We start from the raw sequence: 24,764 nt of genomic DNA on the forward strand, positions 1-24,764 counted from the left end.
AGCTTCAAGCGGCGCACTATCTTGGGTGAATCCTCATGATGCATCTGCTGAGAACTGCCAGTCTCCTTGCGCTTCCCGTTCTGGGGAGCGCACAGTCTTTCGCTACTCGTCAAGCTCCAGAGGCCGCAGATGAGACCAACAACGCTACTGTCCCTATTGCTAAGAGCTATATTATCGAGTATGCCTCGGTATGGACACGTAGTCTTCACCTACTATCACAATAGGCCTGATCTAATATTTACCAATAGGGATCTGCTAAAGCTCGTCGCGACGTCGCCCTCGAAGCCGATATCAAGGTCGTCAAGAACTTCGAGAGCGACATATTCTCCGGCGCCAGCATTGAGACCGACACCCATAACATTGATAGCTTGCAGAATCTAGCCGGTGTCGTTCGCGTCTGGCAGAATACCCGTGTCAGCTTGTCTCCTGTTGAGGGTCTCGAATCGATTGAGGAGGCTGCCGCTGGTGACTACAGTCCACATAACACCACCGGCGTGAGCAAGCTTCATGACAAAGGCATTTTTGGAAAGGGAGTCAAGGTTGGCGTTGTTGACTCTGGAACTTGGTACCTGCACCCAGCCGTAAGTAACTCTCTAATATTGGGTGAGTGTCTTTGGGCGCTGAACGTTTTACAGCTGGGGGGAGGCTTCGGTCCGGGTTTCAAGGTTGCCGGTGGTTATGATCTTGTCGGCAACGGCAGTAAGTCTTGAAAGTAACGTGTGCATTGACTGAGATCCTAACGAACACGCGTAGTCTGGCCTTATGAGGATAAGACCCCAGATGATGATCCGTTGGACCAGCTTGGACATGGTATGTGAACGCGACACCTGATACATGAGCGAGATCTGACCACCGCATAGGAACCCACGTTGCAGGAATCATTGCTGGAAAGAACGACTGGTAAGCCCATCGATAAGTCTTTCCCACTCCCTGTATAGGAAATTGACGTTTCCTTTCTACAGGTGGAGCGGAGTTGCCCCTGAGGCGACGCTCTACTCATACAAGGTCTTTGCTCAACTGGTAATATCGGCATCCGAACTATCGCAGGCTTGCTCTTTTCTGACTTGCGACAGGATGCTACGGACGATGCTACTCTCATCGAAGCTTTCCTCCGAGCCTACTCTGACGGCGTAAGCATCTTTCAGACCCGGAGACATCGTACCAAGCACTGACACCAACACAGGTTGACATCATCACTGCCAGTATCGGCGGTCCAGGCGGCTGGTCTACGAACGCGTGGGCTGAGATCGCTTCTCGCTTGGTCGACGAAGGAGTCGTAGTTACCATCGCTAACGGTAACTCGGGTGCAGCCGGTGCCTTTTTCGGAAGCAGTGGTTCCTCTGGCAAGAACGTACTCGCCGTCGCCTCTGTGGAGACCGAGAAGTATCCTGCTTCCCCTTTTGAGTTGACATCAATTCTCGACGGGAAAACCGAGACTGTCAAGGTATGACGTTCGACCACGAATCGGATGCCATAGCCTCTAACACCAAACAGGCTGGATACTTGCCTTCAACTTACTACTTCTCATCCGACATTGTTGACTGGCCAGTCGTTCCTCTGAACTTCGACATCACCGACCCCGCGGACGGCTGCGAGCCCTACCCCAACGGTACACGAAGCCTCAAGGGCGTTATTCCCTTGGTGAGAAGAGGCACTTGCACTTTTGCGACTAAGCAGGCCAACCTAGTTGCCATTGGTGCTGAGTATATCTTGTTCTACAACAACGAAAACCCCATCATCACTCCCGGAACTGATGATGATGTTGGTCTGATTGCTCTCATCACTGCCGCAGCTGGTAAGGCCATCATTGAGACGGTCCAAGCCGGCGGCAATGTCACCGCGGATTTTTCTCTCAACCCTGAGCAGGTTGTTGGTCTGGAATATCCTGCAGGTGGCAGACCTAACACCTTCACTTCTTGGGGTGCTTCAAATGACCTCGATATCAAGCCCGATATTGCTGCTCCTGGTGGCCAAGTCAGTCTTACCAATTGCCCATTTCGCTTTTAGATTAACCTAACATTTCTCAAGATCTTTAGCACCTACCTTGACGATACCTATGCTCTCCTGTCCGGTACATCGATGGCCACACCGTACGTAGCAGGTGTTGCGGCGCTCTTCATCAACGCCCACGGCGGCCGATCCGTGCACGGTAAGTTCTCCCATTCGGCATAACTATTAGATTAGAGCTGTAGCTGATACTTTTGTGTTCAAGGCAAGAGCTTCGCCAAAACACTGCATCGAAGAATCATCGCTAGTGGAACCTCTCTTCCCTGGTCTGATGGAACCGCAACCGACTACGGTTTCTCCGCCTCAGTTGCCCAAGTTGGCAACGGTCTCATCAACGCCTTCAAGATCGTCAACTACACCACCGACATTGCTTTTGAGAAGATCGCTCTCAATGACACCCATTACTTCAGCCGTTACCACGATGTGATTGTTACGAACAATGGTGCCAAGGATGTCAGCTACAAGCTCTCTTACGAGGCTGCTGCTGGGGTGGAAATTCTTGGCTGGTACCCATTCGTCGCACCGTGGGGTGGGGAGAAGAGACTCAAGAGCTTCACGGAGTTGGCGCCGAAGAGCCTGCCTGTCGAGGTATCTTTGCCGAGAGATTTCACTCTGAAGCCGGGCGAGAGCAAGACTGTCAGGTAAGATGCACTGTGCAAGCACATCCCATGATGCAGTGAGTTAACACGCCAAGCGTCAACTTCCCCAATCCCGACGGCCTGGGCTGGAACTCTTCTGCTCTGCCCATCTATAGCGGAAAGGTCATAGTCTCGGGCAATAATGGAGAGCAACTTTCCGTGCCCTACCTAGGTAAGACCACGCTGTTATCTTCCTCATTAATACCCACCTGACTAACTCCCATGAAGGCCTCGGTGCGAATCTGAAGGCCGAAATTAGCCCTATCTACCGTCCCTCGTACCCATTCACCACACAGAGAGACTAGTAAGTCGATACAGTCAGGCCATCGGGCAAACATAGGCTCACATTGGTCAGCGTCTACTCATTCAATCTCGATCCATCTATCGCGGATTTCCCCATCATCTACTCAAAGCTCATTTGGGGCAGCAAGGAGGTCCGATGGGATGTAAGTCTTTTTGCAACTTCGTAGGGGAGTAAGAATGGGAGCTGACCTGCGTCAAGATTTACGAAGCTGGTTGGACTGAGAGGGAATGGGAATACCCGCCCGTTCCCGGCCAAAACGGCTACATTGGCCCAGCCACTAGCCACGTTGTAGCCGGCAGTGTGTCGTACTTTGACCCTACTCTCTACGACCCAGATGACACCTGGACTTACCCCGAGGTCGACTTGTACCGCAATGCTCAGACTCAGGCGTCGTACCACGAGTTCTGGTGGTTCGGGAAGCTTGGCAACGGAAGCCAGATTGAACTCGGAAATTACACGTAAGTGATGGTCAATCTTCGTACATGTGCCGAGAGCTGGCTGATAATTGTCTCAACTAGCATGCGATTCGCCACGTTGAAGCCTTTCGGAAACCCTGCAGCTGCTGATAACTGGGATGTTTTCCAGACACCGCAGATCCAGGTCACCGGCAAGTACGAGAGGCGAGGGTAGGAGAAGCATGGCAGATGAGTTATTTTGAACAGCTAGGCACACTGGTTAGGAATGGTTTTATATGTTTGTTTTTTGTATGACCATCGCCCTGCATCTTCAGGTGTCAGAAAATCCGGAGATAAGTAGCTCTCGAGACCAAGCTTTTCAAAACTCACACTTGTCAACCCTACTCCGATCGCTTCTTGTAATCCTCATCCGTGACGGCTTCATGCCACTTCGTTTCCCCAATGCCGACGACAAAGTGCGTCATAATACTTCCATCGTCGGCGCCGTGCCAGTGAGTCGTGCCCGGGGGAGCCCAAACTGTGTCTCCAGCGTTGATTCGCTTAGCCTCGCCGCCCTTGTCGCAGACCCAACCACTGCCAGCCAGCACTCTAATCATCTGCCCGCCAACGTGCGTGTGCCAGTGCGTCCGAGCGCATGGGGTAAAGGTGACGTTGGCGATGACGGCGCTCTCGTCGCGGTTGATGAGTTCCATGTAGACATCGCCGGTAAAAGTAGCGGTTGGCTTTGCTACTGGCGTGGCCGAGGCCGGAATGACTTTGGACTCTGGCATGTTGGTGATTGCTTGGTGAGATGTCGTTGATCTAGGTTGTTGTTTGAGGGGAGGTTTGTGCTTCAAACAGGCAGTGGGTGCGGTAGTTATAATCACGCCATTAAGTCTCCGCTATGTTGGCATTTCATGGCAAGTGGAACCGGGAGGACATCGTGCGAGGTGTTTGATCTGATCTTCAACAGCAGAACTCGATGTGAGCTGCACCGAGAACACGATAAAACGAACGGTCTTGTCCGCGTCTATCAGTCGCTAGCACATACCTCAACCGAGATAACTCGGCATCAACTGCAATCGGCTGAGGCACGGGCGCCCTCACACGCGACGGAGATCGGCCGAAGTGGGGTTGGCTGACAGCTCCCCGCATCTTGAGTGATAACTCCGTGTGGTTGTAACTATCTCCGTCTTGATTTACTCCTTCTTGATTTACTCCTCCACGATTCAAGTCATGGCTGATTCATGAGCCGAACATCCAGGCATTGATCTATTTCACACCTCAATTCCAGTTGCCGAGTTGCGTCCATGGCTAATGTCTGTCTTGGATTCCTCTACCCGATAAGTCTGTGCCCACCATTGTCAGGGTTGGCTCAAAACTGGCTAAATTAACTAACACCGCCAGCCATGCTGTCGGCTTTTACGCAGAGGCGGCGATCCAACTTTCCTGAGAAAATACAAAGATTAAACTAGAATCCGACGAGGCAGCCCCTTGGCCTCCGCGTAACCGAGTAATTGCGGATGTTCAACTGCATGTACTCATGACTGCTCAAGCATGCCCTTGCGGTTCATGTAGAAATCGTCCATGATCTTCTCTTCCACCGCCTTCATGTCAATACCTTCTGCCTTCCTATTTAACCTCTTTCGACTATGAACCAAATTCTTGGCAACGTCCTTCCATGCGATGCTTTTCCCGTGAAGACCGAGGTCACTGGCGCCCTCAACTTCACCAGTGACTGTCACAGACAGCAACTTGCTGTTTTCCTTCCTGATCACGCCACCAATAATGACCGTCTCCACGTCTCTCTCACTCGAATGAAGAACCACTGCCGCAATAGGGTCCTCTTCAGCAGCTGGAAGCATGGACATACTATCAGTGCTGAACACAACGAGGTCTGCCTTTGCACCAACGCGGATCTGGCCAACCTGGCCCGCCATGCCAATCGCCTTTGCACCGCCAATTGTAGCGAGGTTGAAGACTTGCTCTGCCGACGGTCCGACATGGCGGCTCCACTTGCCCTGTTTTCGCAGATTCTCTTGTCGTTCGACACGGGCATACTGCAAGCCGCGCCGCATCTGGCTAGGCATAAAGCTACTACCACAGCTGTGGCAGTCAACTCCGAGGCTAGAGTGTGCTTCAAATTCAGGCTGAAGGGCGACCGGCGGCCAGCCCATCTGAAGCTCTGTGTTAGGCGTGGCAGAAATGTAGACATCGTGCTCCTTGACAAGCTCTGCGTCGCCATCCTTTGGGAAGTTAGCGTGGGAGATGAGGATATCTGAGCCTAGCAGGTTGTGGCCTTTGAGAACCTGGAGGACATAAGGGCTATTGCCAAAGGCTAGACCTGCGGCTCCGTGTGATGTTATAACCTTGGCATTTGCAGTGCGAAGCTCCGAGTCGAGGTGCTTCATTTGGTCGGCCGACTGATGCATGTTGTCCACCGCAAAACCATGCTGAACTCGGCCATCTCCGTATGGGCCATTGACGGCTAGCAATTTCCAATTCTCGAGAACATGTGAAGACGTATAATCATCTGCTGTAGAGAAGGGGCTCCAGCTGGTTGTTCTGGGAACGCAGTAGCAGTAGACAGCGCGAAGGCCAGAGGCGACAAGGGCTTGGATCATTGTAGGGGCTGGTTCGTGATATCAGCATATTTATTGCCAAGACTGTCTCGACGGGCAAGAGGCTCACGGAAGTCTGGGCCAACATTCAGACTGGAGTGGTCCACAATGGTCGTGGTGCCGCCATCGATTGCTTCAAGTGCACCACCAAGCTCACCCCAAAATGCGTCTTCGGCAGAGAATAATGAGCCAATGAAGTTTCCTCGCGGTAGGTACTCAACCAGCGTGTGGTCGATATGACGACCTTTGAGCGCGGTTTGCCAGACGTGATGATGTGTGCTAATGAAGCCGGGAGACACGATCTTGCCCTCACAGTCGAAGACTTTGACAACATTGCCAGTTGTCTCGATGTGTCGGCTGATTTTCGAAATTGTGTCTCCTTCAATGAGAATGTCCAACCGCTGTGGGTTCACCTTGCCATCCTCTCCATGAATGAGGAGCACGCCATCCTTCAACACAATTTTGGGTGCCGACATAGTCATAGTCTTTATTCTAGGCAAGGAGATATGCAGGGAATTTAATCTCGTTAGCGAATCGTCATGTTGGAGGAATCTTGTGGCTTTTATTGTTCAACTCACCGGCTTTATGTGAGAAGTAGTCACATTTAAGACTCCGTAGGTACTAAGCTAAGGTATGGAAGGTATTAGAAGTCTACTTCTATCGCGCTAAGATGAGAAACCGAATTGGATGAGTAACATACATGTGCTTAGTGCTAAACCTCGCGCTCTTGCTTAGAACTTATAAGCGCGAAGGGCGACGAGAACCCCGGCTTCTGATGTAAACCCTATGATTCAGTCCCGGACACTTCGGAGGCCGGAAGTGGATGGAGTGGCTGGAGATAGGTCTAATGTACGAACGGAACCGGTGCTAGACGCCACACATGGCTAAAGTACTAATTGACAAGTAACTTGCCGCCACTTCTTAGATACTGTATTTAGATATGATGTGAGAGATGCGTTTATTTATTCTAGGTTGTGGATGCTATCGATGCATGCCAGCGACAGCGGCCGTAGGGTACAATGAGTCGAGCGGTGTACAGATGAAGTCCTTGAGCCTTGATACTACAAAGTGGGCAACATGCAAGCATCAAATCCGGCATTTGAAGTATCAAGGAGATAAGGCGGGAAAGATTCTGAAAGATTGAACTGCATATTCTAGCCTTCAGCATTGGATATTACCATCTACCTTCTATAACCACACACATACCCAGTGGCTTCATGTTGCTTTCGACATGCCAACCACATTGCATGTCACTACAGTTCTCTTCCTCATGACAGGGTTCAATTGCCTTTAGAAGGCCGTGAAATGTTGACAACCCTAAAAAAGCCTCACGAATTGAACGAGTGTTAGCGAGCATTGAGAGAAGTGAACCCGTCGATTAGTCCTCAATCATTTGCAACCGGCGTGCTACGACTCAGTGACGAACAGTCCTGTCCAAATCAAATCAATGGAAATGGCTTTAACGATATGGAAACGGAATAGTATTATTAACCATTGTATGAGAAGAGCCAATGATCGCTTGATTCAAATTAATGAATGCACTTGGGATTAACACCTCGAAGGAGGCCACAATTTTAGTACAGCGGAAAATATCTGTAATGATCGGGAGACATGATGGCTTTCATGGTAGAGCTTCAATGAAGACTCATGTATCAACTGCGCTAAGTCTTTTTGCACTAGGAACTTATATCACTCAGTTGCAAACTCTCAGTCACATAATTTGTGGGTTTGCTCTCTTTCTCCAACACAATCTTAGCAATGTAGGGTGTACCACTGATTGTTGATCAGTGGCAACCCCTAAAGCAACTTGTAGTTTGTTCAATAACTGTGTCAAGTCTTTCTGCTGGATACTTCCATGGCATTGTTCGATGTACAGAAGTTTGCTTGCCTGTCTCACAGCAGATGGACTCCATGAATTCTTGATTAACTTGGTTGGATATATGTAAGTTTGAACAACATAAGACCATGCGCGCGCAAGAATCTCTGGAGATAAGCCCCTAGCGTCATACGTAAACGTTCACTGTGCACTTCTGAGCGGGGTGATAGCCAATGAGCAGGGCTCACCCCATGAATAAACGGGACTTTTGTCGGGGCAAGACGTCAGCTTGAACGTAAGCTTAGTAGCCTGCGATAGGACCACTCGGACTCTTCTTAGATGCACATAAATCTTCTTCTAATACAAGCCTATAGAAGTAATGTCGTGGGTCGAAAACGTGTGCAGCTAACTTTCAAAACCCGGATAGTCGCTTAATTGCGCAAACAAACAAGACTTGAGGAGTGCTCAGAGTGATTTCATTCATGCCCAAGTATTCCGCAGTAACATTTCTCACGACTCCACGAACACACATCGCTAGCCATTATGGTCACTGATGGTCTGGAAGGCGCGTACCGCTCTGAACGGCTGGTTTTTCGAGCCGTAGAAAACAACGACGAGGATAAGAAGTTCCTGCACACCCAAATCGAGAATGACCCAGTCACCGTCGCCCTTTCCAACCCGATGGCGCTGATGCCGAGGACCAGCAAGCACAGCGAGTGGATGGTCGAGCAAATGGCCAAATCTGTCCTCGCTGTCATGGTCTGCCTACCGGCGGATCCTGCAGACGGTGACGACGAGAAAATTGACGAAGCGAAGACAAACGCGTCAAAGCCCATAGGATACCTAGCAATCGGCTGGGGGGGCATCCCTCCAGCAATGGTCCATCATCGCTCAGTTGGCCTCGGGATCGCGATAGCACCGCAGTACCAAGGAAGGGGCTACGGGGCCGAAGTCATCAATTGGGCTCTAGACTGGGCTTTTCGGTATGGAAATTATCATCGGGTTCATCTTGGCACTGTCTCCTACAATGAACGAGCGCAGCACCTGTACAAGAAGCTTGGTTTCGTGGAAGAGGGCCGCAGCCGCGAGTCTTATTGGTTCAATCGACAGTGGCATGACACCATCAGCTATGGAATTCTAGAAAGTGAATGGGAGGCTACGAGAGGCATTGGATCTAGATAAGCAAACTTTAGCACAATAGGAGCACTAAACAATGCAGCAGAAATAAGATTCTACCGCTCGCGCTGAACTTCATTATGATTGTTATTCTTTGGGGGTTTCGGAGCAGCCCTTAAGCCCCTGTTACGACGATGCTCTCGGGAGGTCCTCAGGGTCGATTATTGTTGTCATGCAGATTGGCCCGGAATTCCTAGGTCGGATGTAACAGCTCAAGAGCAGCTTGAAGCTGTGACTGATCGAAAAAAGTGCTTCTGAAATCAGTAATGATCGAATTCATTCTTAGGATTGTGAAACATGTGGGAGGGTAGAAATATTGACCTTTCAGTCTCCTCCAAGTCTAGGCTTCACTACATTCAATGAACCTTGACCATCAGAATATAATAACACGTCGTCAGGAAGCCACCTTCTTTACAATCCCACCGCACGCAATAGCTGTCTTATGTTGGTTCTGTCCAGTATTATCTTCAAGATGGGCTCTGAAGTTCGCCATTGTGTTTCCACTTGCGGTGTTGCAACAGTCTTGGTTCTAGCACAAGCAGGGGAAAGTCTTAGGTCTTGGATATCTCAGATAATAGATAATATCAACGAAGTATGAATAATAATGGTGTCACCTGGTCCAACTGACAACTCTGATACACTATCTCTTCAAAGGGAAAGTTCCAGATCTTAGTGATAAAGTGATCTAGATGTCGGGTAAGGAGGTAGTTGGGTATGTCTTGTGATTCAATCACTGAGGTGGGGCGCATGGCCTAGTTTAGTTGGCATGTAATTTGCAATGCCAATTACCACTTTTGCGCGCTTGCCGGTCGAACTCTTCACATCAACACCATCTTGAAAGGGTTTGACTCTACCTCAAAGTATTTTCCTTCATTTTCTTCGTTTATCCAGCGGCGATGAACTTGTTCGTACTTTTCAGGCCCAATGACTAACGTTTTGCCCTCTGGCTAGTCCCGCTGAAAGTCGGTCTGACCGAGCAAGTGGGGGCATCAGGTCCAATGCAGTTCAACACTCGTTTATGAATACTCGTTGATTATGGCCTTATCTGCTGGGTGGATTACATCTGACTCGTCATGACTAAGTCACAAACTCTTTTAGATGACATTGTTCTCCTTTTCCGGGGATTGCACTATGAGATATAGTGAGCAGACGATCATATCCTCCCCAAGTCGATATGATAACGAAGATCTCCAATTAGCGTACAAAAGCAACCAGATCTCGCCACGACAGGCTGTTGAAGACTGGGCATTAAAGTGTGACATGGCCCAGCACGCAGTGATGTTGTGATTTTGGCGATGCTCATATATTTTCTTCTTGACTATCCCCCCGCCGCCTACCTCATAGCCAACACGTGAAGCTATCATTAGCGTTTCCATCATGAAAAACTGGGTCCCTTTGATTTTGGCCGCTTTGGTTGCAGGCACCGCAGCCAAAGACTGTGCCTTTTTCTACGACTCCACTGTCTCGGATCCCTACATGGCTTCTCTTCCTGCTTCCAACGCGCAGTGGTACTGCAAAAACGACATTGGCGGTACAATGGAAGACAAAGAGTCGAATATCTCCAACTCAGCAACCAACCCGAACTTTAGATGCGGCATTTGTCGAGGAGCTAGGAGCTCGACCAAGAACTACGACATCCCTGATAAGATTGGCAACTACGCAATTAGGTGCGGGTATTATGCTCCCGGCAAGTGCACAGCGAACTAGAAGCCAAAGGTGAGCTCACAAGTTTTAGGTTCCGTTGAACCTAGTCCCTTTTTTTCTTCTTTCTTCTTCTCTCTAATAACTGTTTAGTCGGTGCATCAATGGCCTCAAAAATAACATTATGAAGCTTAAGATGTATAATTTGAACTGAACCTGAATACAAACGGGAGTTTTGTTAAAGAGCGTGGTTCTGCGATCAGGCCTAGGAGTTTCAACGTCTAGAGGTGGCAATGCCATGGAGAGACCTATAGCTTCGGGTTCGACCACGACACCTAGGCCAACGCTTATGAATTCCACAACCCATCAATTGCTGAATAGCATCACCAGAACAGTCTCCAGTTTATTTCGAGAATGTTTGTAGTCAGATACCAGGGAAATAGAGCAAATTAGAAAATTTCTAGAGACAGATATTGTAATGCCATCTAGCAGTTCATGGGATACGGCGCATACACCGGAATAATTATTGATGTTTTACCCGAACACACTCACTTGGCTTCGTTGCTTGTGTTGTTGTTGTTGTTGTTGTTGTTGTTGTATTTAACGCCGTGGCGGCCGGGCTAGAGCCCTTACCGCAGACCTCCCGAAGGGTATATGGCGTGGAGGGCCGTGAGCCAAGGCTACCTACTCTACAGTACGTCGTCTCTTTACATCGTCCTCCAAATCATGCCTTGTGGCCACTACGCGTTCTGTCTGTCCCCGGTTCCCGCTGGTGCCCCAGTTTCATTCTTTCCCAAATCGTCCCTTGGAATCGGGAGGTTCTTTGTAGTCCGCACTCACATCTACGTAGGTGTGGATGCTGCTACCGCAGACAGATCTTCTGGAAGAAGTCCGTCACGCGGAGAAAGGCCTCGAAGCCTCGTGGGTCGGTGATTAATCTCTTGAAGTAGGCCTCGAGAGATCCCATAGGGCCTATGGGCTCGGGCATACTGCGAGAGTGGAGGGTCGGCCACCGTTGCCTCCTCGCCAGCGTTAGTCGACAGTAGACCAGGTGGTCCACGTCTTTCGCCTCTCCACAAGAGCACATCATTAGAGCGTCGTCGTGGTTGAAACGTCGGTGATATTGCTCGAAGTCCCCGTGACCCGATCGTGCCGCCAGCAGGTGATGTAACGTAGCCCGCGGCAAGGCCAGTTCAGGAGGGCTGGACAGAGCTGCCTCAAGCCCCAAGTCCGCGTACCGCGGCCTTCGCTCTTTATACCACCATCTCCTGTGCTGGCTTTGTAATTTTTCCCTTGCAAGCCGCTTGATGCCCGCTAGTGTTGCCATTTGACCCATCCGCGCCGGCAGTGTCGTTCCTTCTTTGGCCAGCCGGTCCGCGGCCTCGTTTCCTTCGATGCCCTGGTGTCCCGGGGACCAGTGCGTCCGTATATCAAATATCCTGGCCGCTTCTTGGATTTCGAGGAACGCGTCTTGTGACGAGTCCGGCGCCTTGCCGCGGATGCCTTGTATAACGCTGGTGTTGTCGATACATATGTGGATTGGATGACCGCGATTGGTGAGCAGAGCCCTTCTGAGGCCGGTTCGCGCCCCTTCGACCTCGGCGTCGAACACTTCTGCTAGTCCGAGTCGGCCGCACCCTTGTGCTATGCGTTTGGAGTCTCGGTAGATGACGAAGCCGTACCCCACGGCTCCGTTCGTCGCCCTGGAGCCGTCCGAGAAGACGATCATATGGCTTTCCGGTACTGTCTTTAGCCAGCGCTCGAAAGCTTTCGCAGCCTCTTCTTTGCATTGAACTACTATCTGATCCTGTGAGCTTGGCAGGTACTGTGATTGAAGGAACGCTGGTCTTCCGCATCTTGGCAGAAGTTCAGCCGTCCGTTGTAGTCTCGTCTGTTGCTGTCCCTGCTGGGAGAGCCGCGCGACTAGCGGGTGTCGGCGATCAATCCTCTGTAGTCGGACTGCGGCCCGTAAGCGGACGCCCTCTAAGGCGACTTTGGCTGACGGTAAGCCGGCGTCTCGGAGGAGGCTACTGGTTGGCGTTGTCCTCCAGACAGGCAGAACGGCCCTTGCTGCCGCTGTAATGACGCTGTCGATCTTCTGCACGAGCCCCTTTTGGCCTGTGTTGACGGGTCTTCCTTGGAGAGGCGGATTCGTGTCTGTCTCCGCTTGGCGTCTCGAAGCCGGCTTCGTGATACCTGCGTACCATGTTTCGGCGCCGAAGAGCGCGATCGGCAGTACGCAGGAGACGACGGCTTTTCGCACGGCGGCCGCTGGGAGTCCCCTCTTTGTGTTCGTAAGCTGTCTCAGATGTTGAGCTGCCCTCTTTGCTGCAGCTACTTTTGCGTCGACATGGTGCCGGAAGGACAGTCTCTTGTCGAACCAGACACCCAGCCAGCGTACAGGTTTCGTCGAGGCCTTGACCACCAAATCCCCCGCCCGGACCTCTGGCAGCTCCGCTGGCTGGCCGTGCTTCCTAGTAAAGTGGATGACCTCGCACTTGCTCGGGTCAAAGGAGACCTTGTTCTCCAAGCCCCATCTGAGAATGCCGGCTGCGCTTCGGTTGAGTATTGCGACGTTGCTCTCCAGGGAGGGGCTGATGGCCAGAGTGGCGATGTCGTCCGCGTACCCGAATCGCGCGTTCGGGTCGTCTTCAAGTATCTCTGCGATGTAGAGCAGAAAGGCAATGGGAGATAGTGGTGACCCCTGAGGCAGCCCGCATGACAGCGGGAAGTACTCCGTTGTGCTTTCTTCCAGTCGGACTCTAGCGGTGCGGTTGCAGCAGAAGCTAAAGATCAGTCTGGTCAGGCCATGTGGCCATCCCTGCTGACGCAGTCTAATGACGAGCCGGTTCCGAAGGACGGAGTCGAACGCCCCTTTTACGTCCATAGTCAGAAGTGTCGCCGTGAGTCCTTTTAGGAGGGCCATCTCGATGTCGTGGGTGAGGCAGGTCGTCAGATCGACGGCTGACCTGCCTTGTAGAGCCCCGATCTGTTGCGGACTGATGATGCGCTCGACAATCGCCAGGGACGCCATCCTTCTGGCTATCAGTCGCTCTAGTCCCTTGCCCAGGCACGAGAGGAGCGCGATCGGCCGCCAGGACCCGGGCTTGGAGGCATCCCTGCCGGCCTTCTGGATCATGACCACCTCAGCTCTGCGGAAGGGCAGAGGAAAGTGGCCGGCCCGCATACAGGACTGGAATAGCTGCCTGACCGGTTCCGAGATGACATCCCAGCATGCCTGGAGGAGGCGTGTTGTGATGCCGTCCACACCAGGGGTCGTTGTCTTTGTTAAGGTGGCCGTCTTCACTTCTTCTCCGCTAACATTGTCCTGCCAAGTAATCGCTCGCCTCGGGACGACGGGTACGTCAAACGGGTCACCCGGTGCGTCATCTTCCGCACTAAACCTGTCGAGAAGGGCTCCCCGAAGCGCTTGAGCCTTTTCGTTAGTATCCTCGATCGTCTGGTTGTCCACAACCAATGGGGGTGCTCTGGTCAGTAGGCTCGCCTTCCGCCAACCCATGATCTGGTACAGGTCCCGGTCTGAAGCGACTCCATCGATCTTTCCGGCCCAGTATGCTCGCTTAGCCTTCCTCACCGTGCTCAGGAACGCCTTTCGTTTCTCCATTAGATAAAGGTGCGCATCTTGCTCCGTCTCCCAGGCTTGTTGGTTGCGGGCAGCACGGTATGCTCTGTGGGCCTCTGCGCATTCCTCCGTCCACCAAGCCGCGCCTTTACCATGTTTTCCTCTCTTCTTGCCGACCGCCTCAATGGCTCGGGAGAAGAGCTCGACGATGTGACTTGCCTGCCCGTCCAGGTCTTCCGGAGTAGGTTGATCCCCCAGATTGGGCATCGCAGCTAGCCCCCCTTCGATCAGGTCTCTCAGCCGAGGCAGCGCCGAGTCGGGCACTGACAGTGGCCGTGGCTGCGGGTGGCCCTCTCCCTGTGACACTGGGCGTTTGAGTAGTGGTATGACGGCCACGATGGCCTCGTGGTCAGCTCCCGGGTGTAGCTGTGGGCTGACCTGCGCGTGCGCAAAAGGGATATTAGAGAAAGCCAGGTCCAGGACATGTCCGCAATCCTGGGTTGCCACCCCAACTTCGCTGATAAGAGAGAGATTGTGGCCGTCTGCCCAGCCTGCGATGTCATCTCCCCGGTTCCCGTTCCTCGTCCCGGGCTCCCAAGAGTAGTGATGCGCGTTGAAGTCACCCGCGATCAAAGCTCGCTCCGGGGGTTTGAGTTCTAGCAGTATCCCTGTTGTGCGGCTGTGGGGGTCGCGGGGTTGTCTGTACACGTTGACGATAGTCGTCGTTTTGTCGACCACCAGCCACAGTACGTCTCTCGTGTGGACAGGCCTCTGCTGCTCCACCGTCATCCCTATCCCTTTGCGTGTGTAGGTCAATACTCTTGGTCTGGTTCCTTCGCTGTCCCAGAAGTCGACCGGGACGAAAGAGTCGAAACCCGGGTGCGTGTTCAGTTGCACGTTTCCGTCCTTCCAGCCCGTCCAGGGTTCCTGGACGAGGACCACATCTATCTGAGCCTCCCAGCAGAGCTGCAGGAAAGCCGTGTGCGCCGGGGAGATCTTTCCGACGTTGCCCTGCGCAACGCGTAGCATCCGTGGGGTCGCCGCTCTCGGCTTACGTCTCCGAGTCGAGTTCGAGGTGGGTGTAGGCATTCGCGACGTTGTAGTTTGGCTTCTGTGCTGCCCGTTGGCTCCTGCTTGGCATGGGTAGCACGGGACGGTCGATGGAGGTGTTGTCGGGGGAGTCTTCGCCTTCGCCTTCGTCCGCCTCGTCTTCATCCATGCTGCTGCTGTCAGTGCTTCCGTCACCGAGGCAAACGATCGAGCTTGCGGAGGGCGTTCTCGTGCGCGCGCGCTTGGCGCCGGGTTGCTGGTTCTGGCTGGTGGAGGTAGGGACGCCTGCCGCCTCCTGGCTACTGTCGGATCGAGTAGCCTTGTACAGAGTGTCCGATGCTTTCTGGCCGGCCTTCCGGATCCGAGCCCGCTCCTTTCGACCGGGAAGGGAGACGACGCCGTTTACGGCCGAGGGCCTCGCTGGGCAGTCTGTGTGGCTGGCTTGGAAGGGGCCGCAGCAGTTGGCACATTGGGGCCTGGCCATGCAGGGTCCCGTTTCGTGTGAATCGGAAGGTCTTCCGCAGTTGCTGCAGATCGGTCGTCGTCCGCAGAACCGGTTGGAGTGGTAGCCCTGGCAGCCGGGGTCGTGTCGGATGAGCGTCCTTCGTTTCTTGACGGGCAGAGATCTGCCGCTTTGGTTGAAGAGCCTGAAGGGCGTGACCTCTGATGTGAATGATATGAGCCAAGATATTTCGTTCGTGACTGGGTTGGGCCCAAGGCGGGACGGTCGAGCAAGGACAGGCTTCTGTCCTGTCTGTGCGAAGACCTCATCTTCAACGAGTGTGGCTGGGTCCAGGACGTCCCCGCCAATGCTGTGTAGTTTTGTTGGGCATCGCGGCACAACGTAAGTGTACCACTTGATAGGCGTCTCGACCTGGTGGGCGCCGAGGCATTCCGCCAGCTTTGCCTTACTTGCAAGTAGTCTTTCCTGTATTTGCTTGTTTCGCGGCTTCAGAGAGTAACCTGTGCTGATATGGTAGACGTGGGGAAGGTCCGCTAGCCCCAGGCCAACGGCCTTACAGACGATCTGTCGTACGGCGAACGGTGCGATCTTCCGAGCGGCCGCTAAGCTTTCTTCCGGGACGCGGGCAAAGATGCGGAGGTCCTCCTTCGGCTGCGCCTGCGGCTGATCCTCGGCGGGGAGTGTGGCCTTCGGGCGGGCAGAGCTCTGGCAGCTCTGGCCGCTCCGGGTCGCCGCAGTGGTGTTGCCCGCCATCGGTGCGACGACAGCCGCCCAACTCCGGGCCGCTATTGGGCTTGTCTCGTGATTGATCAGTCTCTTGAGGGTTTGAATGACATAGGCAGTGGCTTCTTTCGCGATCTGCTTTCTAGAACCGTCAAAGCTGGCGACAACGCTGTCGACGGACCGTGCAATGGTCAGAAAGACGTCTTTCCGTGCCTCGTACTGTCTAGCTTCTTCTGCAAGGGCTGTCAAGACGGACCCTGTGGCAGATCCGCTCGGAGCAGATGCGGTAGAGGCTGCGGGCCCCTCGGCCGAGGTAGGGGCGTCGGTGGTGGCATCAAGCTGGCTTCCCGTTAGGCTGGGCCGGGTCGGCTGTGCCTCGGCGTCGCGGCGTCGCTTAGCTCTTGAGGTGGGGTTCGGCTCCGGAGGTGTCCCGGAGCCTGGTTCGGGGTCGGCTTGGTCGGCCGACATCAGTCCGGTGCCCGACGGCGGCTGTGAGGCCATCGCGGATGCGGGCTCCGGCAAGGGGAGGTGAAGAGTTTTCGGCTGTTAGTAATTTGGTGGTAGGCTCACTCATTCACTAACAGCAGATGCCAAGAAAAATTAGGCGAGAGGGAAGTTGTCGTTGCTTGTGTTGTAGTTTGTGTGTTCCCATTAACTGACATCACGTAGAAGATAGTGCTACAGATGGCTGATGTGATGCCGACACCAATCTATTCTCGCAATATTGTGGCGAAGTTCGTAACCACATGCATTATCTATGGCAGGGGCACATTTTTCCTTAGCCTAGGTTGTCCAAAAGATGCCGAGTCCGAGCAAGATTTCCTAGGAATTTTACTTCACCGACTTCACAGTGGAATCTCAGTCAGAACAAGCCTGAACAGGCTATTTCTCAAAGATCCTTTTTCGAATAATCGCCCACTTGAGAAGGGATTTCATTTCATTTCCAAACAATTTACTCCTTGGTTGTTGGAGGAACCCAACCAGGTTCCAGGACGTGACTTCAAGATTTTAATTGCAGAGACCAGCAGATTTGTAGTGCACAACGCAGCTCCCAAGCGGCATTGGACTCCACACACACACACAAACATATCGCAGTCGAGATTTCCGGGATTTTGAAGGGCGCGTAGAAATTGGGTCCGGTGCGGAAGTCACGTTCAGCGTTACCTGCGGATTTAACATGCAGTATGGCACTTGGGCATACCCAGAGCGAGTATTCCCACACTGGAAACCGCGTGGCGATGGCCTACAGGCTGGCATGCCCCCGGGAATTGAGATCAAAATGGTGGACGAAATGTAAGATGGTATTCCAATCACAATCGTTTATCTAACTTAGTCCAAATTCGCTGCAAAGAAGCCTGCTTCAAAGCCCAGAGCCGATCCCCTTCAAGATAGCGTCGAGCAGGCTGATGAAGAAAGGGGAATCGGTGTGACTGAGGCTTCCGTGAAACTAAAACCGAACTGCAAGCAGATGTAGCATGGACCGCGGTTGATACGGTTTTCCTTTGATTAATTGATTGTTTCCTTCATGAATCTAAACCGTATTGCTCCGAAATACAGGCTAGTAACCCACTAGATCTTGCATCTAATTTTCACAATCTGAATCAGCGCCAGCAATGTTCATTACTCAGGGTTTCATATCTAAGGTATTTTGCGTTATATGAGCAAAACACCGTTGTTTGTAAAAAATTTGACAGGGTAGTAAACATGCAGTAGGGTACTATGTGTGTCGAAAAATGTGCGAAACATCCATCCCATTCAATGGAAGGAAGCTCCAGGCTTTTTGAACCTCCCATTCCCACCCCTCTTGATGCGTAATTGGTATAAAATATGATTTCCACACTCCTTTTCCCGTCTTCCCCCGTTTAATCAAAATACTTGAAACCATACCAGATGACCTTAGATAAGAAGTCCACCGACAACACCAGCAGCAGCCATACCCAAGCTGAGCAGACCCCAGCGAACATCGCCACGGGCCTCGATACCAGCGCTGGGCTGCGATGAGGATGAGGCGGAGGGAGTGCTCGAAGCAGAGCTGGGACTGCCGGTGGCCGCGGAGCCGAGAGTGCCGCCGCCGGTTGCACTGGGAGCGACGTTAGACTGCGCGGCGGCGGCGGCCTGGGCGTATTGCTCAATGGTTCTTGCACCGCTGGCACTTCAGAATACCGTTAGCAAGTTCGACTTCCTACTTTCAAATGGAGAGGAAAACGTACGGAGCGTTAATAACACCAACCATGCCACCTTGGCAATGCTGGCCAGTAGCACAATAGAACCACTTGGGATTCGTATCCTTGACCTCAACCGTGAAAACCTCAGACCCGACACCAGACGCGACCTGCACCGGACCGCTGAAGAAGCCCGTCGTGGATCCGTTGGTGAGCGGCTGGCATGGCGAGTCAAAGGCGGACTGAGCGACGGAGTGAGCGCGCGGGTAAAAGTGGAACTCGATGACTTCGCCAACGGCGGCGGTGATGGTGTTGGGCTCAAAGGTGAGGCCGCCGTCGCCGACCTTGACGACGTGGACTCCGGCGATGCTGGTTGTGGAAGAAGAGGACGCGGCGGCGGCGGAAGCGGTGTTTGTGGAGGATTCTTGGGCGCCGTAGCCGTATTGGGCCAGGGCTCCTGCGGCGGGGAGGAGAGATGCGAGGAGGCTTGATGTATGCATTTTGGATGGTGTTGTGAGGTTGTGAGGTTGATAAGTGTTGTTGAGTTGACTGGTTGATGCGTGTTGCTGTATTATTGAAAGACTTGTTTAGTTTGATGAAGAGTACGAACCTAACTTTACGGAAGGGAAGACGTCTTCTTATACACGTAGATCCTCTCGCAGCCTTCACCTAGAGATGCCCAAGAAACAACACTAAACACGACCCTCAAACGGTTTACACCCCTTGGAACATCCCAAGCCTCCATCTTCAAGCCTACGCCCCTCCACCTCTCCCAGGCACCATCCACGTTTGATCCCATCACTCTCAAGCCTTGGTCCCAAAACCATGTGGTGGCGGCCTCCTTCAACAAGTCCGTCTCGGAAGCAAATTGACCCTTGGGCGCGATACCCCACCCCAACTTGCCTACCAAGGCCCAGAAGAAACAAAATTCGGCTAAGTAGTAGTCTCTTGGTAGTCCAAGGTAATCAGAAATAAGCTCCGCCTCGCGGATGGGTTAGTTTCCATGGTGGCATGGTCTCCATCTCAAAACCCGCGCCCCAGCCGGCCGGGTGTATCTGACATCCGAGGTGGCAGCAGTCAGAGCCCTGAGCCCAGGGCCAGGGATCAGGGGCAATGGCGTGGGAACAAACACGAACAAGCGTGTAGGCCAAGCATTTTCCTGACGCACGTTGATCCCGGGGGAGATGGGTGGGCAAGGGAGGCACAGGGAGAGAAGAGAGGTCCCTCGTCTGAATGCAAATAAGCCTATTTCGAGTCCAAGCTTTTTTGGTCGTCTTCGTTGGGCGTGACGAGAGTGACATTATCAAAGCACACCAACGGCGTGGTCTACTAGAGTTGGCCCTAGGCCGTAATCAACCCAAATTAGCACAAGAGGACAGGGCCCTCGAGGACAACGACGCCTCCAAGTTTAGCATGACAAGCCAACGAGGCCTGCCACGGATTGGATGACAGCAAGTCTCAGTGCGTGCTCTGCTGTCGCCTGCAGTCTAAATGACCGTCTGCTGGGATCCAACACAGCCGCTGTGCATGTCCCGTCCTTCCCGCGCCAATGTTCAGATCAGGTTTCGAATTGTCGTGGCCTTGTGTAAGCGCCAGGGGAAGATTATTGACAGACCTACGGAAACACAGTTACGGATAAGTACACACAACAACATTGTACCTTTTCTAGCCCCCACAGGTAGCCGCTAAAGCCATGTTCCGTCTGAGAATGGTCAGCCAGTCAGCAGCCAACCAGTTGGGGTCTCCAACCAAGCCAGAACAGAAACAATGGCCAAACCTCGTTCATCCCAAACAGAAACAGGGGGATCATGGATGGGCTCATGGAGGGGCGAATTGTCGTCCAAGGATTACCGGTAGATACGGCAAGCTTAATCCCCTTTCACTTTCTCCTCAACACCCAAGTCTGTATCCAATTCTACGACGTCCCCTCTGGCCACGGACTAGCTTATTACAAAGTACCTAGTGGCCCTCCCCAGAACAACGTTTGGGGTTTCTCGCTTCGAGTGCCGAGCGTTCCATTCCCAGAGTCGGGGTGGCAGCACAACCCTGTCGGGGTGACTATCCAGGGTGATGATTGGACCGGGGTCCGTCTGACGCTCTTTTGGCGCCGCAAAAGTTTAAAACGTCTTGAGCTTGAAGATGCCGCTTGTTCCAACCCTTCACTCTCCCCCTCCTTGATCCTCGTCCAGGGGCTCGCCATTAGGAGTTCAAGAAGACAACTTGGTTACTTACTGTAGTAGAGTGAAAGATGAAGAGAGCAAACAGTGTTGGAATTGTATCCGTTTCTTTCCATCAAGTGATAATGATTCCCAAAATCCGCCATGCTACTCCGTACGAATCTCCATTGACCCGAAAACGATCAAACCTAAGCCCCTGTTTAGAGCCAACCTATGTCAGTATTCCCCACGCCGTTATTCCCAGCTGGGGAGGTCAAAAGAAGACTCATCCCATGATTCCCATCCCAAGCACCAAAAATAAGGTTCCCCTAGTGTTCCTCTGCAGGCGGGTCAACAAAACTCCCATTTCCTCCACAGTTTTCTGCACCACAGCCACCCTCGCCTAGCACCCGAGCCGGCAACCGGGACAACTCACTCCCCCAAGCGCTTGCGTTTGTGCCTCGTACTCGCTGTAAATGCAGTAAAAATGACCGCCAAGTGACGATAATCGGGGCTTCGTTCATTTCGTACCACAAGTCCTCGGCTGAACCATCGCACCGGAGCCGGTCACGGAGAATCAATCGCTTCCAGATGTTGTCATTGCACATCCAATTTAACCTGTCCCGGTGCGCTTTTCCACTGGAATGATGGAATTTGGTAATTGAATCTGCCCTATGCAAGGCTTATTTGACAGAATGCCACGCCTTATTACAAACCATGACTGATGTCCGACGCCAATATTTCCCTGACTCGTATCCCAAGTTACCAACTACCAGTAACCTTGGTACCCCGATATCGAAACAAAACAAGTTCGTGACATCGTGACGTGACGTGACAGCCATAACATGTACAAAGTCAATTCAATAAAACACACGGCGCAGGGTCCCCACCACTGCCAAAATCATTAAATGAAAGCTCTTCACTCTTCATCGCTCGAGCTGGAGGAAGCTGCTGCCGCCGCTGCTGAGGCATCATCGGCTGCCTTCTTCTCCTTCTTATTCTTCTTGCCCTTCTTCTTGTTTTTCTTCTTGCTGGAGGAGCTCTCCGCTGGCTCTCCGAGGTCAATCAAGTTGGTAGAAGCTTGACCGTTACCGGCATTCCCAGCCGAAACAGCTTTGGAGATCTCAACCAACATTTTCTTGAGCTCTTCAACCTCGCTTCGCAACTGCTGAACCTCATAAATCGTAGGATCATGCTCTAAGTTGGTCTTTGCGCTGACGCAAACTTTGTTCCATCCATCGGATTCAAAGTCGACCTGGTCCATCATTTGCTCCCACTCCTCGATCGTGTCGTCGTCTTCCTCGCCTCTTGCTCGGTTGCTCCTAATGTCGGCGGCTGAGCGAGTCTCGAAGATTGCAGCAACGACAAGGACCGGCGAGTAGAGGATTCCCATGATGACATCGCTCATCTTCTCGAACTTGGATTTCTCCATCCACCAGAAGAGGGAAATGACAATCATCTCTATAAGGTTGAAAGGCGGGATGTAGACGTTTTCATCGGGGGCACGAACGAACTGCATCGTCTTTTGGGCAAATAGCGCGAGATACTCGTCGTTGGCGTTGTCGTAGATGTCTTCGTATGCGGAGTTGTACAGCGCAATGAGGATGTTGAGCAACACAACCTGCGACCTAAATTAGCAACTGACACCAACTTCTCGTAGGACCATGACTTACCATGACAATGAACGTGAAGCAGTAGTACAGGATGATACCAAACGGAGGCGAGAACCTGTCGAATCCGTCAAAGTCGGGGCTCTGCATGATGGCATTAGCCATGGCTGACATGATGAATGTTATGTCATCAGCCACCAGGTCGTCTGCCAAGTCGAGACCGATGAAAGCCTGGAGGAATCCGATGATCAACACGGCCAGTAGGGCGAAGAAGATAATGGACTCCTTCATCATGACCTTCAGGACGACGAGCATGGCCCCAAAGAAGCGGAAGCTGTCAAGATAAAGCAACAGGCGGGACCAAATCATGGGTGCACTGAAGGCCAGGAAGTTGTAGCTCAGTTCGCTGTACATTTTCCGTGCGGGTTCGCCCTCGTCGTGGGTAAGGCCGATGATGCGAAGAACCAAGGACAGAGTGATGAAGGTGTAAAGGACGCCATTGAAAGCGTTCCAGAAGCCCAAGATGTGGTAGCCGGCCTTCCAGAACTTTGTAATTTCTTCACAGATAAAGCCGAGGGTGAAGATGTACAACAACACCTCAGCCGCATCCAGAACACCCTTGGCATTCACCGAGTTGATGACGGCAGTGTAGAGACCAATATAGACGAGGGAGATGAGCACCTGGGTGGCATTCTGGTACATGGGAGCGCGGATGCGGTCGGGGTCCATGTGGACGAAGAAGGATGGGTTCGTCTTGTCCTTGTAGTCGACGAATACTGCGGGATCGTTTTCGTCCTGAACCAGCCATCCTTTCCACAAGTAGGAAATGCATTTTTGGTATCCCGAGGAGCCAATGACCCTGACAGCATGAAGATCGACGGCCTTCTCGACGGCGTTCGCCGGGGGTGTGGCTTCACCATCGACGACAACAGAGTAACGACGGAGGAGAACGGAGTGCATCAAGTATTGAAGATCGTCTTCGGTTTCGATGCTGTATACAGTAGTCAGTCTCCATTGCGTCTGGTCTTGAATAGTCGCGGTACTGACATCTGTTTCGCAATGACCTCACAAGCGATGGCGCGCACTTTGTGAAGATCGGCGTCCCAGAGCTCAGCCAAGGCCTGGTGCTTGAACCATCTCTTGCAAACGATCAAGCAGAAGACAACACACGATCCATAGTGCGAGCCGCCCGCTTCCTTGGCAGCTTTGATTACTTTGGTCGTGATAATCTTACTATGCGCTTTTGTGACCTCGATTTCGTCCAATTCGCAGGGGACGGCCAGCTCGATCAGGTGTCGAAGCTTGAGGGCAATCTTTGTGACTTCGGGAGCGGGGATCGCGGACTCGAGGTGCTCGCTTCGGTATTGGGGAAGGACTAGATCAGAGCAGCAAGCCCAGATGTAAGCTGTTGAACCCGATTGAGGGGGTTCCATGGCGTGCCGGAGAACGATACGGCTCGGTTTTCCGCAGACATTCCACAGGAAGAGGGGAGCGAGTAGTAGGAGCACATACGGCGTCTTCGGTCATCGCGGATCCAGTCCGAGTGGAAGTCGTGGTGATGGCGTGGGTGCCTATCCCAGCCCAGCATGCGGGACACCCAGTTGAAGTTGGCCATGACGACCGCGATTGCTTCGTTCTCAGGAGTCTCTTCGGTGTGACGCTCTGTTCCCCTTTCAATGGACGGTCGATCGATGGAAGGAAACGGCGGTCGGATCGTGGGAGCAATAGTCGAGATGGAGGAGCGAATTGACAGGAGCTCAGGGGAGGTAACTTCCCGGAAGCTGGCGATTGATCAAGAGACAAAGGAATCAAGAAGCAGGAGAGAAATCCCAGAATCGGCTCCTGGCTCTAAGGAGATGCAGCAGCGGCCGTCACATTCTCGTCTCCCCTCCGCGCGGCCGGGTTCCCTGTTTTTGTTGTTGGCGCCAGAGAGAAGGTCCGACAGGAGCCTGTCCTCTTCCTGCTGCAGGTGACGTCGACCGACAGCGGGGCATTCCCTGTGCACGACTGGGGTGTCTGGTGGATTCTTAACAGTTCGCCGCCTTTGGCGGTGGTGGGTGAGATAATCAGGGACATTGGGGCTCCGATCTACGCTAGACCGTGTTTGGTCGTCTCCACATTGTTGGCGTGGGAAACTTGGCTGCGCTGCCACGCTTCAACAGCTGAATGCTGCCGCCGTCACTCACACACCACCAGTCTCATTCTCGAACCTTTTTTTTTTCACTTCTTTTTCACTTGAGTCTCCAATTTCATGCTCAATTCATCTAACTAGTTCCAATTCAGGTACCTAGCCCTTAGTACAGCCTCAAAAACCTATGGCGGCATATTACTTCACACTCGATCTTTTCGCGAACCTCTCAAACGAAGGATAGGGCCGAGAATCTTCACTGTCAGCTTGTTGTGAACGACGGCACACGAT

The 24,764-nt window shown here is 52.7% G+C and overlaps 8 protein-coding genes across 8 annotated transcripts; 3 read left to right on the plus strand and 5 right to left on the minus strand.

Annotated features, from left to right (window-relative positions):
* Positions 1 to 38: 38 nt before the first annotated feature.
* On the plus strand, positions 39 to 3,579 carry BDP55DRAFT_730408 (peptidase S8/S53 domain-containing protein; the record flags this gene model as incomplete). Its single annotated transcript, XM_060579687.1, has 16 exons — positions 39 to 188; positions 249 to 581; positions 636 to 699; positions 754 to 810; positions 861 to 900; positions 963 to 1,020; positions 1,074 to 1,130; positions 1,184 to 1,444; positions 1,495 to 1,974; positions 2,029 to 2,149; positions 2,213 to 2,648; positions 2,702 to 2,817; positions 2,874 to 2,949; positions 3,001 to 3,091; positions 3,148 to 3,407; positions 3,468 to 3,579. 16 exons carry the CDS (start codon positions 39 to 41, stop codon positions 3,577 to 3,579), a joined length of 2,712 nt encoding a protein of 903 aa, XP_060427612.1.
* A 78-nt stretch (positions 3,580 to 3,657) lies between these two features.
* Positions 3,658 to 4,465, minus strand: BDP55DRAFT_669712 (cupin domain-containing protein). The gene has a single exon (XM_060575319.1). It carries the CDS (start codon positions 4,133 to 4,135, stop codon positions 3,746 to 3,748), a length of 390 nt encoding a protein of 129 aa, XP_060427613.1. The 5' UTR covers positions 4,136 to 4,465; the 3' UTR covers positions 3,658 to 3,745.
* A 23-nt stretch (positions 4,466 to 4,488) lies between these two features.
* On the minus strand, positions 4,489 to 6,447 carry BDP55DRAFT_748591 (amidohydrolase; the record flags this gene model as incomplete). Its single annotated transcript, XM_060580592.1, has 2 exons — positions 4,489 to 5,976; positions 6,036 to 6,447. 2 exons carry the CDS (start codon positions 6,445 to 6,447, stop codon positions 4,886 to 4,888), a joined length of 1,503 nt encoding a protein of 500 aa, XP_060427614.1. The 3' UTR covers positions 4,489 to 4,885.
* Positions 6,448 to 8,125: 1,678 nt separating this feature from the next.
* BDP55DRAFT_669716 (acyl-CoA N-acyltransferase) lies at positions 8,126 to 9,019 on the plus strand. The gene has a single exon (XM_060575320.1). It carries the CDS (start codon positions 8,325 to 8,327, stop codon positions 8,961 to 8,963), a length of 639 nt encoding a protein of 212 aa, XP_060427615.1. The 5' UTR covers positions 8,126 to 8,324; the 3' UTR covers positions 8,964 to 9,019.
* A 1,221-nt stretch (positions 9,020 to 10,240) lies between these two features.
* On the plus strand, positions 10,241 to 11,066 carry BDP55DRAFT_219998 (uncharacterized protein). The gene is made up of 2 exons (XM_060566069.1): positions 10,241 to 10,673; positions 10,752 to 11,066. The coding sequence occupies exon 1, from the start codon at positions 10,335 to 10,337 to the stop codon at positions 10,662 to 10,664; it is 330 nt and encodes a 109-aa protein (XP_060427616.1). The 5' UTR covers positions 10,241 to 10,334; the 3' UTR covers positions 10,665 to 10,673; positions 10,752 to 11,066.
* A 7,247-nt stretch (positions 11,067 to 18,313) lies between these two features.
* On the minus strand, positions 18,314 to 19,079 carry BDP55DRAFT_633888 (Cupredoxin; the record flags this gene model as incomplete). Its single annotated transcript, XM_060572612.1, has 2 exons — positions 18,314 to 18,569; positions 18,628 to 19,079. 2 exons carry the CDS (start codon positions 19,077 to 19,079, stop codon positions 18,314 to 18,316), a joined length of 708 nt encoding a protein of 235 aa, XP_060427617.1.
* A 2,313-nt stretch (positions 19,080 to 21,392) lies between these two features.
* On the minus strand, positions 21,393 to 23,778 carry BDP55DRAFT_748593 (potassium ion channel Yvc1; the record flags this gene model as incomplete). The annotated part of the gene is made up of 3 exons (XM_060580593.1): positions 21,393 to 22,356; positions 22,409 to 23,336; positions 23,393 to 23,778. 3 exons carry the CDS (start codon positions 23,776 to 23,778, stop codon positions 21,655 to 21,657), a joined length of 2,016 nt encoding a protein of 671 aa, XP_060427618.1. The 3' UTR covers positions 21,393 to 21,654.
* Positions 21,419 to 21,627, minus strand: BDP55DRAFT_669731 (uncharacterized protein; the record flags this gene model as incomplete). Its single annotated transcript, XM_060575321.1, has 2 exons — positions 21,419 to 21,484; positions 21,516 to 21,627. Coding segments are annotated over 2 exons (153 nt in total), but the record flags the coding sequence as incomplete, so codon positions are not given.
* Positions 23,779 to 24,764: the final 986 nt, after the last annotated feature.

The sequence above is a fragment of the Colletotrichum godetiae genome (genome assembly GCF_030913485.1).
Source record: "Colletotrichum godetiae strain CBS 193.32 chromosome Unknown BDP55scaffold_30, whole genome shotgun sequence".
Taxonomy (NCBI): domain Eukaryota; kingdom Fungi; phylum Ascomycota; class Sordariomycetes; order Glomerellales; family Glomerellaceae; genus Colletotrichum; species Colletotrichum godetiae.